This window comes from Brachyhypopomus gauderio, chromosome 10 (assembly GCF_052324685.1).
Source record: "Brachyhypopomus gauderio isolate BG-103 chromosome 10, BGAUD_0.2, whole genome shotgun sequence".
In the NCBI taxonomy this organism is placed as follows: domain Eukaryota; kingdom Metazoa; phylum Chordata; class Actinopteri; order Gymnotiformes; family Hypopomidae; genus Brachyhypopomus; species Brachyhypopomus gauderio.
The window spans coordinates 17492117-17508262 of NC_135220.1; the positions used below are offsets into that span (position 1 = coordinate 17492117).

A 16146-nucleotide genomic window follows, 5' to 3' on the forward strand; every position below is an offset into this window, starting at 1 on the left:
AAAAACAGGCCACACAGTTTGTTGTAACAAATTTTTATTGTGTGACGTTCGGTGTGGCTAGAAGGACGAGGCACGAGTCCACTCCGGCTTGCACTGTTACTTTATTTGACACAAAAAAGCGCAAAAAATCACGTAGAAACACAAACGTATATATATAAGGTGCAGACTCAAGCAAAGACGAGCACAGGACACTGCGCGAACGCACATTAAATAAACATAAACACCAAGTGATGACGAGACGAGCCACAGGTGAGACGGATTATCACAAGACGTAACCGCACCCACAGAGATCCACAGACGCAGACAACTAAACGTAGACAACGTAGACACACGCCCAAAAGGGAGGGGTCGGGGACCGTAACATGACCCCTATATTACTTGCAAGAGATAACCAAGAGAAGGCTTACTTATTGATTTGTTGAACACTTTGGAAAACCTTGAGTACTTCACTGCAATTTAGGTAGTGTCACGTTGAGGACCTCTCTAAAAGGGAGAGCTCTTAGATGTGATTTAGGAAACCTGAATGTGGATCTTGTGTTTAAAAAATGTCTTTTATAGAATTATTTGTTCAATTAATTGGTTCAACGCAGACAGATTTCTTCATAACTTATAATTAGTAGGCTTGATATAAGTAATAAGTTACTGGTTCGAGGTAGAGAGTTCCCGGAACGCACCCTTCAAAATGAAAGAGTTCCCTGTTCCGGCAGGATCCGGCTCAAATTAAGCCCTGGCTATACAATGCAAAAGTAATTTTGTGATTCATAGCTTTTCATTTTTTAAGACTCCTCATTGAAAAGTCACATTACACATACCAAACAACAAAAAGACTCTAGATCCTTGATCCTTGTGCATGTGATAAATTACATTCTGCACAGTTACCTCAGGATATGTCAACAGAAAATAACAATCATAGAACAATATATATCTATCAGTTATCATGATAAGTGTTAGTATTTCAAAGTGCAAAAAGAGCAGAGCTCCTAGGCGTGTTAAACCTGATGTGATTCGCTAAAATCTGTGCTCCTTATTTAAAAGGACTTCCGAGTTTAAGGATTTAGCTTTCTGCTAATTCAAAATGTTAAAAACGTTTGACTTTCTTCCTCTCTCTTTCATTTAAAGTGCAGGCACAGTAAGAAATACACAAACATCTCCATCTTCAAGTAGAATCCATGTTGGGCTTTATTTTGGTCTGGAGGTCTGGCTGGCAGCTCTCAGTTGATCGGGAGGTTCTTCACAAACTCTCTTAGGCTCTTGCGGATATTGGAAGGTTGGGAAGCAGCGTAGTCCAGTAGTGCCGGACCCATGTGAGCATGAAGGGCTTGGCATAGGTGGACAGTGGCCCCTCTCACGCTTCCACCCCTCCCGTGGACCGTACCACTGTTGCTGGAGGTCCCCAGGAGGTACCAGAGCACAGGAAGCACCTTCTGCTCAACCAGTTGTGGCTTGCAGGGGTAGAGTTCCCTAACCAGCTCTATAAAAAGGAACATTTAAAAGGAACAAAGATAAATAAATCAACCTTGGACAGCACTGGGTTATTACAGAAGCATTTTGTTTAACCTAGAAAGATTTAATTCAACTAAAGTGACAGTATTTGGTAACTATGGTAACTCTCTGGAATGATTATTATCAATATTATAAATATTATTAATTAATATAGGAATTATAGTATTTCTGGTAAATCTTTTATCTTTTTTTAATCTCTGGCATCTCTTAGCATATCAGTGGAATGACTTTCTGAAAGAATTGTTTTTTGATAAATGTATTTGAATTTGTAGAATATTTCTGTATACACAACCACAAAAGATTAGACACTGTGTATTGTATACTTACCTGCAACTTCATCAACAAGATCCACTTTAGCTTTTCCACTGAGAAATTGAGCCTTTGTGCAAAACGGTTGAAGAAGTAGTGTTATCTGAAAAAAGATAGATTAAGGACAGTGTTGGTCAAGTTCAGCAATATTTACAGTATGGTCATTCTTTTTAGAAACATGTCCTGCTTTATCAAAACAACTAATTATTCACATAAAATGTTACACTTTAACTAACTATATATGAACAGTATCTGATAGTATCTGAAATCAATTCAGTTCAAATGAGTTACCGGGAACATGTTGCCCACGACCATATATGGGTTGTCCTCGCAGTCGGCCACCAGCTGATCAATGCCCTTGATGCGCTCCCTGAAGTCTTTTGAACCCAGCAGGGCCTTGAGCTGCTTGACGTACTCTGTCTTGTCTGTAATGTTGTGGATGTGTGCTCTGCTGCCGTCTTTGCTGAACACACACAAGAGAGAAAACACAAGGATTGGGTTATAGTGTCCAAACAGAAAATGAACAAGGCTGCAATCAAATTAAACCAACATCAACACCATCAAAAATTGCAAACATCAAAGCAGTTCCAATCAGGATGCACTTTTTGTTGTTGTTGTTGTTGTTTTGATTAACTGTTTAAATATTCACCTGCTGGCAAACTGAGGAGGAGTTACGCATGATTCCACAGCTGGGGATAGAGCGCCTGCCTCGAGCTGAAGGAGTATCTTGAGGCATCTCACCAAGACCCTAAAGCCACATCAACATCATGGAGTGATTATATTGAAGTCCACATGTTGTTTCATACTTTGATTCTATCCCAAAGGTTTCAAGCGGATTCATTGTGAACCGTGCTCTGTCCTTTAACTACTGGGTCTGGGACTACACTGTGCATGCCTTACTGTAAATACAATGTGTGGTGCCACGCACTGCCCTGTACTTTAATATTTGTTTACAATATATGTCTACCATCACAGTTTAGATGTTTTTTTATTGCAGTCTGTTTCACCTAAAAGTTTTGTGAATAAGCTTTGTTTAGTGAGTAAACATGGGGCATAGTGGCTGAATGGGATAAAAAAAAAATCCTCATCATGTATCCAAACATGAATCACTACGTTCGATTTCAGAGTGGATACACCTTGGATATTTTTGATTAATAAAGTACTACATATAAGCATATACCACTTATAGCATTCAATTGTTATATAGTACACTATGCCTGACCCAGATTTTTCTGGTCCATAAGCAACAACTTGATAAGCTCATCTAATATTACACTGCACCTTGCATATTACTCAATATCAGTGGCCCAGACTATGTAATTTTGCACTGGTGGCTGTCCTCTAGTCTCATGCCCAGTTCCATGTACACTCCCTGTCTAACCTGACTTAGTTCTGAAGACCTTCCAAAAACCACTGATGTGCCAGGACATCCTCGAGCACAGGACGTTTTTCAGGGTCCTTTTGCAGACACCATGTTATCAGATGGCGGCACTCTGTGTGTGTAGCAACGGGATTAGTTGAGAAAGAAAATCAGTTACCATCTGAAACTTCTGATCTGACTGTTCTAATGGCTTATTCAAAGTTTTTAAATGACAGAACTGTACAGAAACATCCATCACTAACAAAAGACCGTCTTAAAATTTTCTTTTTTTCTTTAAAATTTTCTAATTTTAAGACGGATACAAAATGTTGTATTGCCAATTCTCCATTCTTCATTAGTCCATTTTATCAATCTGTGGTTGTGTATTACATTACCAGATGAAATAATTACATAAATTATCATTTTGCAATTTAGACTTTCAAGTTATCTTGAAGATGCTTCTGCCTTTTCACCTCTGGATGGGTTTCCCTTGAAGCACAGGTGTGCCTCAACAATGTCTTCCTTCGTCCGAAAGGGCACATGTCCACAGATAATACTGTAGAGGAGCACACCCAGACTCCAGATGGTGGCTTGACGGCCCTCATACATCCTGTCAACCAGCCATTCAGGTGGGCAGTATACCATGGTGCCTGAGACAACGAGAGAGAATTATTAGTAACAAAATAAAAAGTTTATAATAGTCTCTAATTTGATCCCATTTTTTAACTTGAGGTGCACATTTCATTCCTATGGTGAATAACCTCTAAAGTGACTGTAGGGTCCGGTCGTAAGCAGATCGCCACAACCAAAGTCGATCAACTTGACGTCAAGGGTGTCTGTGTTGACCAGAAGGTTCTCTTCCTTGATGTCTCTATGCAGAACTCCACGGTCACGGCAGTGAAGGACAGCCTGAACCACCTGACGCATGATCCGTCGTGCCAGTGGCTCAGGCAGTTGGCGTTGGTACAAGTCCAAGAAGCGAAACAGGTCCATGCAGGGGACGGGTCGCTCCAGAATCAAGATGAAGCAGTAGCGGTACTCCATCCAATCTAGGAGCTCCACAATATGCTCACAACGAGGTGGCTTGCACACCATCTTCATTAAAGCCACCTCTAGGGGCAGACTGCGAGTTTTGCCGGGCTAAAATTAAGGAACACATGGTTAGTGTGGGTTTGAAGTTTTATAGTGGAATTATGGTTAGCAGGATAAAACGAAAGGGATCTGGATTGGTACCAATCATTAGATGAAACCTGAATCTAAAAAGTGAACTGTTTTCCACTCGTGTTGGGAGGAGTCACTGAATGGAAAATTAAAAGCTTTGCGTTTATAGTCCCTTTGCAGTTTTACCCATCTAAAAAGTTCCAGACATTGTTACAATATTACATAAGTAAAGATATTGGACTTACAACAGTGATGAACCGTTCTTCGTGATGCTTTGGCACATATTTAATGGCGATCTGGTCACATAAAAAACACAGGAAGTGAAGTTGTTTACACAAAACAGTCAGTACATTTACCATATCTAAGGGCTTGCAGATGGTAGCCACAGCTTCTCAGGTAACACATAAATCTGGAGTCTCATACTCATCCACAGATTGTCAAGCTTATCACATTGTATAATCAGGATCTTTGTGTTCAAAAAGTGGTAAAAGGTCAAGGTACATTAGATTTGACCACTTGATTGCCATGTGAATAACAAAGGCTCTCTAGGGAAAACTCATAGCTCCTTTCAAAGTTCTAATCACAATCTAAAATAGAAATTAGGTCCCACAATCATTCTTGTATTGTGTGCTGATGCTCACCTGTTTTCCATCAGCCTTGCGGACTCCTGCATACACTGCGCCGTATCCTCCTGAGCCCAGAAGATCTCCCACAGTGTAGCGTGAAGTGAAGCTCACTACATGAAACAAAAAAAGTTACATCCTTGTAACTGCAAAACATTATTCAACATGGAGAACTAGATTTAAAACAGTGTTGTGTAATGCAGTGTTAACAGCAAAGCCATTTACGTGCAAGCGCAGTGATCACACATGAAGCGCTGAAGAGCAGGCAACACTCACCAGAACTGTTTGAAAGGGATGGGTGTGCTGTGATCAGTCTGGTAGCTCGTCTGCTAGTCTGGGCTGGAACATTACTGTTCAGCTGCAGGTCTGATGGGAAGGAGGTTCATGGGTAAGCGGTAAGGTAAGGTTCTCAGGAAACAGGAGGGGAGCGTTCACTGAAGTCAGCAGTTACCTTTCAGAGGTGCCGCGTCGTCTGGGCTCACGTCCCTCACCGTGTTCCTAAGGCTGCGCTTAATTCGCTGCGTGTTGTGACGCTCCGCCTGTGCGGCTGGAGCTTCTTGCTGCTCCAGACGAGGCTGACGCATCTCATCTTTTGGAATCCTGGACACCTTTGTCCTCTCCTGGGAATACACACGTACAAATCACCACAAAACATGGAGTGATGATATCGAAGTCCACATGTTGCTTCATACTTTGATTCTATCCCAAAGGTTTCAAGCCGGTTCATTTTGAACTATGCTCTGTCCTTTAACTACTGGGTCTGGGACTACACTGTGCATGCCTTACTGTAAATACAATGTGTGGTGCCACGCACTGCCCTGTACTTTAGTATTTGTTTACAATATATGTCTACCATTACAGTTTAGATGTTTTTTTATTGCAGTCTGTTTCACCTAAAAGTTTTGTGAATAAGCTTTGTTTAGTGAGTAAACATGGGGCATAGTGGCTGAATGGGATAAAAAAATCCTCATCATGTATCCAAACATGAATCGCTACCTTAGATTTCAGAGTGTCCCTGATGGTTGCCAGGTCTTTGGCAGGGATGTACTTTTCCACCATCTTATCAAAGTCGTGGTGGGAGGATAGGAACAGCAGCATACGCCGGCCCAAGCGCCTGAGACGAGGAACAGACCCCAAAACAGGAGAGAACCGTGAGTGAGGAACCCGTGACTCACGATAGTGCTTCCATTACTCTACAATTTAGCAGCATTTGCTGACTTCAGAGTATCAGACTAGGAGACTAAAAGAATCAGCAAAATATTACTATCTGGGAAACTGAATAAGCTTTGTAGAATTCCTGTTCTGATCCCAGTACTAACCTGGTTTCTTGGGAAGAGTCCTGTGCCAACTTGTAGACTGCAGGAATAATTCGCCCTGTGACGTTTTTCGCCCCAGACAATAATCGGCCAGCACCAATCTTCTCTACCAAAGTAGCCAAGTGCTGAGCAGTACACTTTCTTACTGCAGCATTCTGATGACTTTTGAGGAAAACATAAGGAACAAAATTAGGGCATTTTAAAAAAGAAGGTAATAACTATTAATCGATCCAATCAATGTATACAGTACAACTTTTAGCTACTATAAAAAAACTTAATACCCTTATGTATGATCTAAGTGCACAATCAAATGATCATATTCTATTTGATGGCTTAGTTTGCACCAGTTAGTGTACATCTGTATTTTTTAAACAGAAAACATTTGAATGTCCTCTGTGCGCTAGCTAACTAGCCTATTCTTTAAGCGGTGTGAAGGGCAGTTTGGATCAGCAGAGCGAAGATGGAATGCAATGAAAAGAAGATATAAGAGGATAAATAACTAAAAAATATTGATATAGGCAAGGGCAATATTTTGAAAGAACAATGGAGAAGTAAAAACAGCAGCCAAAATCAGTGCTGTGTTAGCTTCTTGCGACTGTTGTTGCTATCTGAAAGCCACAGTTGCAGGCTAACTGACCAGAGTCCTCCAGCGAGAAGGGCGTTCATGCTCCGAATGGGGGTGCAGTTCTGCACCATGCTGTCCAGAGCTGTGTCCACGTCCTGCCTGATGAAGGCATTGGACTCCGCTGCTTTGTGGAGGAGGACCTTAGCTGTAGCCGCCACTTCCTGGTCCATCCCTTTCTGCAGGCTGGAGTACAACTCCCTCAAGGACACCACCGCCGTGCGGGACACGCGAGAGCGCAGGTTCCGCACCTGCAGGAAAGACGACGTTCCAGCTCGTTTTAGCCACATCCAACACTGCCACCGCCATCTTAATAAGTATAATCCACCACTGCAATGTGTTATGTAGGCGGAAATACCTTAATCACTAATTACAGTTAGATATACCATCTGAATTTCAATTAGATGAGAAATGTTTTTATAAAAAAGGAATTTCAAAGTACTATGCTAACTCTGACTTGACTTTGTCAGCAACATCACCTGTAATGTGTACATGCTGATGGTGTCTGCCAATTTTAGAATTCAGACAGATACACAGTCAACAAATCTAGTGTCTTACCTCTTGAATAAGAACAATGCAGACATCATGAAGCCTGCTGCCAAGCACACCAGAGTGATACTGAGCCAATTTACGGATTAACATCAATCCTTCAATTTTCTTCTCCCTGTATGAAGATATTGGACATAGACACACACTGTAACCATCGGCTACTGAAAGATAAAAATGCTACAAGAAAAAGGACAAAGAGGAAAAAACCTCACTAAATACATGCATACATACCATATATGCAGAACACCATAAATGACTTGCTGTTTAACCTGCCCTAGCCAAATGCTTCAGAATTTTGCAGGTGTGACTTACCAGTCATCAGAGCTAAGCAGTCTGAAGCTCTGAGCAAGAGCCAGGCCTGGTTTGGAGAAGGGCCGTAAAGTCTGCTGCTCGTGGGGATCCTTCCTGGGAGTTCCTGGTTTGAGTTCATCTAGAGAGGAATACCAGAACCCAAACAAACTGACTAAGACTTTTAGGGCTACCAGCTCAACTTTGGTTCAAATCAGCTTGAAGACTGACTGCAAAACATTATTCAACATGAAGAACTAGATTTAAAACATTGTTGTGTAATGCAGTGTTAACAGCAAAGCCATTTACGTGCAAGCGCAGTGATCACACATGAAGGGCTGAAGAGCAGGCAACACTCACCAGGACTGTTTGAAAGGAACGGACGTGCTCTGATCAGTCCGGTAGCTCGTCTGCTAGTCTGGGCTGGAACATTATTGTTCAGCTGCAGGTCTGATGGGAAGGAGGTTCATGGGTAAGCGGTAAGGTAAGGTTCTCAGGAAACAGGAGGGGAGCATTCGCCGAAGTCAGCCGTTACCTTTCAGAGGTGCCGCGTCGTCTGGGCTCACGTCCCTCACCGTGTTCCTAAGGCTGCGCTTAATTCGCTGCGTGTTGTGACGCTCCGCCTGTGCGGCTGGAGCTTCTTGCTGCTCCAGACGAGGCTGACGCATCTCATCTTTTGGAATCCTGGACACCTTTGTCCTCTCCTGGGAATACACACGTACAAATCACCACAAAACATGGAGTGATGATATTGAAGTCCACATGTTGCTTCATACTTTGATTCTATCCCAAAGGTTTCAAGCCGGTTCATTTTGAACTATGCTCTGTCCTTTAACTACTGGGTCTGGGACTACACTGTGCATGCCTTACTGTAAATACAATGTGTGGTGCCACGCACTGCCCTGTACTTTAGTATTTGTTTACAATATATGTCTACCATTACAGTTTAGATGTTTTTTTATTGCAGTCTGTTTCACCTAAAAGTTTTGTGAATAAGCTTTGTTTAGTGAGTAAACATGGGGCATAGTGGCTGAATGGGATAAAAAAATCCTCATCATGTATCCAAACATGAATCGCTACCTTAGATTTCAGAGTGTCCCTGATGGTTGCCAGGTCTTTGGCAGGGATGTACTTTTCCACCATCTTATCAAAGTCGTGGTGGGAGGATAGGAACAGCAGCATACGCCGGCCCAAGCGCCTGAGACGAGGAACAGACCCCAAAACAGGAGAGAACCGTGAGTGAGGAACCCGTGACTCACGATAGTGCTTCCATTACTCTACAATTTAGCAGCATTTGCTGACTTCAGAGTATCAGACTAGGAGACTAAAAGAATCAGGAAAATATTACTATCTGGGAAACTGAATAAGCTTTGTAGAATTCTCGTTCTGATCCCAGTACTAACCTGGTTTCTTGGGACGAGTCCTGTGCCAACTTGGAGACTGCAGGAATAATTCGCTCTGCACCAATCTTCTCTACCAAAGTAGCCAAGTGCCGAGCAGTACACTTTCTTACTGCAGCATTCAGATGACTTTTGAGGAAAACAGAAGGAAAAAAATAAGGCCATTCAAAAAAAGAAGGTAATAACTATTAATCTATCCAATCAATGTATACAGTACAACGTTTAGCTTCTATAAAGAAACTTAATATCTTACGTATGATCTAAGTGCACAATCAAATGATCATATTCTATTTGATGGCCAGTTAGTGTACATCTGTATTTTTTAAACAGAAAATGTTTGCATGTCCTCTGTGAGCTAGCTAACTAGCCTATTCTTTAAGCGGTGTGAAGGGCAGTTTGGATCAGCAGAGCGGAGATGGAACACAATAAAAAGAATATATAAGAGGATAAATAACTAAAAATATTGATATAGGCCAGGGCAATATTTTGAAAGAACAATGGAGCAGTAAAAACTGCAGCCAAAATCAGTGCTGTGTTAGCTTCTTGCGACTGTTGTTGCTATCTGAAAGCCACAGTTGCAGGCTAACTGACCAGAGTCCTCCAGCGAGAAGGGCGTTCATGCTCCGAATGGGGGTGCAGTTCTGCACCATGCTGTCCAGAGCTGTGTCCACGTCCTGCCTGATGAAGGCATTGGACTCCGCTGCTTTGTGGAGGAGGACCTTAGCTGTAGCCTCCACTTCCTGGTCCATCCGTTTCTGCAGGCTGGAGTACAGCTCTCTCAAGGACACCACCGCCATGCGGGACACGGCAGAGCGCAGGTGCAGCACCTGCAGGAAAGACGACGTTCCAGCTCGTTTCAGCCACATAAAACACTGCCACCGCCATCTTAATAAGTATAATCCACCACTGCAATGTGTTATGTAGGCCTAAATACCTTAATCACTAATTACAGTTAGATATGCCATCTGAATTTCAATTAAATGAGAAATGTTTTCATAAAAGTACTATGCTAACTCTGACTTGAGTTTGTCAGCAACATCACCTGTAATGTGTACATGCTGATGGCTGCCAATTTTAGAATTCAGAAGAGATACACAGTCAGCAAATATAGTGGCTTACCTCTTGAATAAGAACAATGCAGACATCATGAAGCCTGCTGCCAAGCACATCAGCGTGATACTGAGCCAATCTACGGATTGACATCAATCCTTCAATTTTCTTCTCCCTGTATGAAGATATTGGACATAGACACACACTGTAACCATCGGCTACTGAAAGGAAAAAATGCTACAAGAAAAGGGACAAAGAGGAAAAAACTTCACTAAATACATGGATACATACCATATATGCAGAACACCATAAATGATTTGCTGTTTAACCTGCCCTAGCCAAATGCTTCAGAATTTTGCAGGTGTGACTTACCAGTTATCAGAGCTAAGCAGTCTGAAGCTCTGAGCGAGAACGAGGTCTGGTTTGGAGAAGGGCTGTAAAATCTGATGCTCATGGGGATCCTCCCTGGGAGTTCCTCGTTTGAGTTCATCTAGAGAGGAATACCAGAACCCAAACAAACTGACTAAGACTTTTAGGGCTACCAGCTCAACTTTGGTTCAAATCAGCTTGAAGACTGACTGCAAAACATTATTCAACATGGAGAACTAGATTTAAAACATTGTTGTGTAATGCAGTGTTAACAGCAAAGCAATTCCAACCTCTGCCAACTACTCCTTCACACATGTCCTCAGCAGGGACTGCCCTGGTGCTTTGCACTTGAGATCCTGAAAAGCACAATACATATTAACACGTACTCCATCAAAAATCCCAAATATAACTTCTGGTTTCATAGTGGTTTCTTCATGGTGCAGAAAAACATGTCCATGGGTGCAGACATAGCAATGTACAAGAGGATCAGCAGGGGCTTTTTGTTTGTAGTATAGGGCTTTCAAAGCAGTTTTAACTTTTTAATACTTTAAAAAAAAAATTTGTTGTTGTTGGTGCAGCAAATGATTTGGATGCAATTTCCAGGAGAGCAAAAGAGTGAGCTCACCTTTGGCAGGCCTGAAGGCACGGAGAGGCTCTCGGCCAGCAGGTTTGGGGAGTGGAGGCAACCTTGTGAAGGTGGGCGGAGAAGGCCTCATCAGTCCTGACCTGGTCACTCTCGTGCGTGAAGTGAGCACAGGCAGTGGGGGACACCTGCTGGAGCCAACTTCACCTGCATGGGCGAATAAGGACATTAGCAGAAATGACCTCACCATAACATTTCTCAGTGTCTTAGTACTACGTTGCATATGTTTCTTTATCTGGACCGAGAACGGCAACATCTCATATGCATCTTGCTACACTTCATGTAATGGCAGCACAATGAAGTAGTACTGAATAACTGAAAGCAGGGCATCCGTGAGCCCAGAAGCAGGAAGACATTTATCAGAGCTTCAGTAAATGTGTGACCCAGTTTTAGTTTAGCTTAGTTGTGATTCTTTTAGTTTATTGCATCATGAAGTCTTACATTTCAATACAATTTGATTCAATTTAATTATTTTGGCACAATTCAGAATTATTTTAATTCTGATACTGGTAGATACTGAAGCGCCAAACTACAGTACCGCCTAGCTTTGCTAATGGCTAGCACATCTCGCCTCTGCTAGACACTGTTCCATTACTGAGTGAAACCATGTCAGATGAAGAGTATCAGTATGAGTATTTTGTACATTTGACAAGTGGTGACTATAAATGATCCAAGTATATGCAAATTTTTTGGTTAAAATTAAATTCATGTAGTATGTAGGACACCACAAAATTAGGTCTGCTCATCACTTTACCACTGACGTGGGAACAAGTGCAAGATAAGCTTAGTGCAAGACAAACTTAACTTAACCGGGCACCCAAATAACCGGCCATGCCTCACTGTGTGTGCCTAGCACGTTCTTAGCAACGTAGCCATGCGCTCACCAGTACTGTCCCTCCACGGGCCCGGGTCTCTGCGCCGAGGGCTCCTGTCTCGCTTGTGTTGTCTACGATGCAGAGTGGGAGTGAGCTGCACTCCCGGAAGAGTGACCAGAGGGTAGGAGGGCAGTAGGAAAGACCCGGGGGGGTTCCCAGGCAGCATGCGGCTGGATTTGGGCAAACCTGCATGAGAAAGGGCATCCATGCTCATGAGTTTAGCTCCGTTCACTTGACACCTGAGTGAAGTTTCTGACTAACTGATCTCCTTGTTCCCAAATATCGTATTTAGCAATATTTTAACACAAAACAAATTATGCAACATTATAAATTCTACATTTTGTACAAGTATTTCAATGACATATAAAGTAAAGCCAACATCAATAAGTCACCTCTGCCAGCATTACTGGGGTTAGCTGCTTCGAAGATGTCTGGGAGCAAGGGTCGAAGATGTCTGCCGCTCCGGCCAAGTCTCCCCTCTCTCTCTCTCTTCCACCCTGGAGAGTGGAGCTGGGGAGGCTCCACTGAACCTGGACATGAAACACAGGCAGAACTGTAGAGGACACGTTCAATCTTCAGACCAGCATATGAAATTAAGACCTGCAGATCATACTGCATTTCAAATAACAATAATAGATTATGATAATCGATATTTTGGTATGGCTCAAATGTATATCAAGAGTAGCATTAAGTGGATAAACAAAATGTGCTAATGAACAGGAGCAATTCGAATAACATTTAAGAAAACTTAAATTCATAATCAAATCTGCAGATGGCAGTGAGGAGCAAAAGTGGCTATGGGAGAGCTTGGGAGAGCTGTGGAGAGCTGTGGAGAGCTGTGGATCGGAACAGCGCAGGCCTGGGGAGTGGGATGCTGGCACAATCAACTGACTGCAATAAAACATTCAAGTCTAGTCTTGCTTGTAAGCTCACATTGTCCTTGCCAACAGAAGTGGGTACAAAGCACAAACTCCTCATATCACACAGACTGCTGCTGCTTAACGCTGGCCAGGTGATACCCAATACTTAAAGAAGCCATGTTATATAGATTACAAAGATTAATACAATACAATTTGATTCAATTTAATTATTTCGGCACAATTCAGAATAATTTTAATTCTGATACTGGTAGATACTGAAGAGCCAAACTACAGTACCTCATAGCTCTGCTCATGGCTAGCACATCTCGCCTCTGCTAGACACTGATGGACAGTCCAGATGAGGTATCAGAAGCCAGCAAAGCAGCATGACAATGTTTTGTTTAGATTGTTTGGGGGTGTACTAAAATAGTGAAAAATGACATCTGTAATCCATATACATGTATTATCAGTATTATACTATGCTGGTATAACAATGATTCGAAGCATTATCACCTTAGACAACCGCCTAGCAGATAAAGAGTGTCACAGTACACCCATACTGTAGTTTTTTGCATGAGGAACCCATCCTCCTCTGGCCGACACCGGTCACCAGTAATGAATGGAACGTGAAGTAATGAATGGAACATGAAATACATTAAATTAATTTGTCTTCCTCTGGTCCATCTGGTTCATTCGTTTGTCTTCCCCTGTTTCTAATAAATACTGTCCCCATATTTCATAATACAAATATGCAGTCATGGTCACTTGGCAGTCATGATCCGGTGGTAGGGAACTGGTCTTGAGGGTCGTGGGTTCGATTCCCAGGCCTGAGGCCATGAGTGAGATGCCCTTGAGCAAGGCACCTAACCACAACTGCTCCCCGGGCATGTGGGCTGTGCACCACAGCCCCCTGGTAATCACTAGTGTGTGTGTGTGTGTGTTCTAACTGCACAGACGGGTAAGAGCGGAGGACAAATTTCGATTGCGGTGCTGCAGAAAGTTGAGGACCTCTTCGTACTATGCACTTCAGCATCAGCTGACCCTGCTACATCAGTTTACTTCGTGGCTGAGTTGCTGTTAATCGCAAACACGTCCATTTCCTTATAATACAGCTGACTGTCGAATTTTAGGAGCGAGGAAATTTCACAATTTATTGGATTTATTGCACAGGTGGCATATTGTCACAGTTCCACGCTGGAATTCACTGAGCTCCTGAGAGTGACCCATTCACAAATGTTTGTAAAAACAGTCGCCGTGCCTAGTAAAAATATCTTATCAATGTCTATATGAAAGAAGACAGTTATCGATGAAGAACCCACCAGCTGGCTGGAGGTAGACTGGATCCATCTGCCTCAAAACCTCGCCTTGAACATGGGGCTGAGCAAGGTGTCTCTGCCTCTCCATGTCAGGGCCTAAATGCAAAACACCAGCCCAGGGCACAGAAGAAGCATGAGCGTGTACTGTTAAGATCATCAGGTCTATAAGAAGGGCTACAGTGCCATGTGAATTCATTACAATGTTGAAGAATATGTGATGTCATATTTTCTGATAAAACTGATGTTTTACTGGTCAGGTCATGTGCAGAAAGCTGATGGTTCTGCACCTCTGCCAGACCTTACAAACAAATGTAATAAATATTTTTTTCAACCTCATGCATGACTATTTGTTTTGTTGAATACGCATGTAATCTTCAGTGTTACACAGTACCAGTGTGAAGTGGTCCTTCTACAGGGATGTTAACATGGCCGACATCTGAAGGTCCCGCCGTCCTTCTGTGAGGGAAGGGTGCTGGTCCACAGGGATCCGTGTGGATCACTGTCGCTTGGGGGTTGTAGGGCACACCTGAAAATCCCACAGTAGGTAAAGTGAAACCCAGCACGCCTCCCAGTGAGGCTCAAATGCCTTGTAAGTGTTTCTCAATGAACAAGTGATTATAACAAGGGCTATGGTGCCATGTGATGTCATTAGAATGTGGGGAGAATGCTTAAGAATTTGTGATGTCATGTTAGAAATCTGTTTCTTTTTAAAAATGTTTATTTTTATTTGATTTTTCCATGGCCACATGGACAATGTTAATGAAAATTGTGCTGAGTCAAAGAAATCAAAGAAATAACCCATGCTCCATTAATTATATTATCCTGTACACATGAAATAAAGAGCTTGACAGTCATCAGTAGAATAAATATACATGTTATTTTTCTGAACCTTAGAAACCTACTATATAAATGTGTATATTTAACTTTTAATTATTATGAATAAGCCTATGGAAATCCATACTCATAAGAATTAATATACTGTCTTACATAGAAGTATAAAATTATGTACAGTATATATGAAAATGTATTTTTCTCACCATGAGTGGTAAAACCTGGTGTGTCTATGAAGTGGTTCTGTTCCTGCCTAGGCCTAGGCTGGTCGGTTCTCCTGGGGAAAAAACTCATTCTCCACCTGAAAAATAGAAAGAATAGAAAGATAGAAAGATATAGAAGAAATAGAAAGATTTGTTAGATTTGTATGTAATGTAATTCACAGAGCAAAATGTCTTGCGACTTGTTTTGAGCTTTTCAGCATCAAAACTGAATCCAAACATTCCACCTTCACAACCAACATTCTAAACCAAACATTCCAAAGTTGAGTAGCACGTGATATCACTATTTCCAATTTTTCTAACCAAAACACTAAATCAGCCAGACTGCTACAATAACGTGATGCAGCCTGGCATATACCCAAAGGGTTCATACCAGAGACTGCATATATTATTATACATTATACATCAAAGGAATTAATTGAAACTAGCTAGCGGTGGTACGCTAACGACAGCTAGCCTCGCCACAGCGGTCGGAAATTATCATACAGTTAAGCCCGCCCACTAAGAGGGAAGACATGATTGGTCAATTTTGCTGTCTGTAAACGAACAGCGGGCATCACAGTCCTGATAGGGGGAGACACAGGCTCACAGGCTTTCACTTAACCCCTCACCTTCCAACACAGATTGAATAGACACGGTTGAATAATGTATTTCCTTATATTTTTGTCATTGTTTAGATGTCGATTGCCAAACTGTAAGTAGATAAAATAAAATTGGATAAATTATATTATATATATTTATATTTTAAGAATATTTTTAGGCCCTCTGAGAGTACATACGGTCTCTGGTCTCAACACAGCTCACTGTCAAATACTGCCCACTAGTGGGACAGGGATGTAGTACAGATGTA

At 42.1% G+C, this 16146-nt stretch overlaps 1 protein-coding gene across 4 annotated transcripts; it reads right to left on the bottom strand.

The window, feature by feature from the left end:
* Window positions 1–23: 23 nt before the first annotated feature.
* Window positions 24–15502, bottom strand: LOC143525774 (uncharacterized). 4 transcript variants are annotated; one of them, XM_077020083.1, is made up of 31 exons: window positions 15282–15501; window positions 14636–14770; window positions 14248–14340; window positions 12461–12598; window positions 12078–12254; window positions 11176–11340; window positions 10841–10906; window positions 10554–10671; window positions 10251–10356; window positions 9723–9958; window positions 9135–9260; window positions 8812–8929; window positions 8267–8435; window positions 8092–8181; window positions 7756–7873; window positions 7453–7558; window positions 6910–7145; window positions 6276–6434; window positions 5953–6070; window positions 5408–5576; window positions 5233–5322; window positions 4975–5069; window positions 4579–4629; window positions 3934–4312; window positions 3646–3822; window positions 3194–3305; window positions 2462–2560; window positions 2104–2275; window positions 1831–1915; window positions 1147–1471; window positions 26–731 (listed from the first exon to the last, which is right to left on the bottom strand). In XM_077020083.1, exons 1-26 carry the CDS (start codon window positions 15367–15369, stop codon window positions 3199–3201), a joined length of 3630 nt encoding a protein of 1209 aa, XP_076876198.1. In that variant the 5' UTR covers window positions 15370–15501; the 3' UTR covers window positions 26–731; window positions 1147–1471; window positions 1831–1915; window positions 2104–2275; window positions 2462–2560; window positions 3194–3198. The 4 variants fall into 4 exon arrangements, with proteins under 4 accessions (XP_076876199.1, XP_076876197.1, XP_076876200.1 ...); XM_077020084.1 differs by having other exon boundaries at window positions 24–1471; window positions 7756–7871; window positions 8147–8181; window positions 15282–15502; XM_077020082.1 differs by having other exon boundaries at window positions 25–1471.
* Window positions 15503–16146: the final 644 nt, after the last annotated feature.

What these genes read in the sequence shown, in the direction of transcription:
- LOC143525774 (XM_077020082.1), bottom strand. Translation starts at nt 15,369, where the DNA reads ATGAGTTTTTTCCCCAGGAGAACCGACCAGCCTAGGCCTAGGCAGGAA. An exon ending in CCCCAGTAATGCTGGCAGAG is followed by an intron (nt 12,255 to 12,460) that starts GTGACTTATTGA and finishes TTTCTCATGCAG; the next exon opens with GTTTGCCCAAATCCAGCCGC. An exon ending in GCAAGGCTGATGGAAAACAG is followed by an intron (nt 4,630 to 4,974) that starts GTGAGCATCAGC and finishes TTATGTGACCAG; the next exon opens with ATCGCCATTAAATATGTGCC.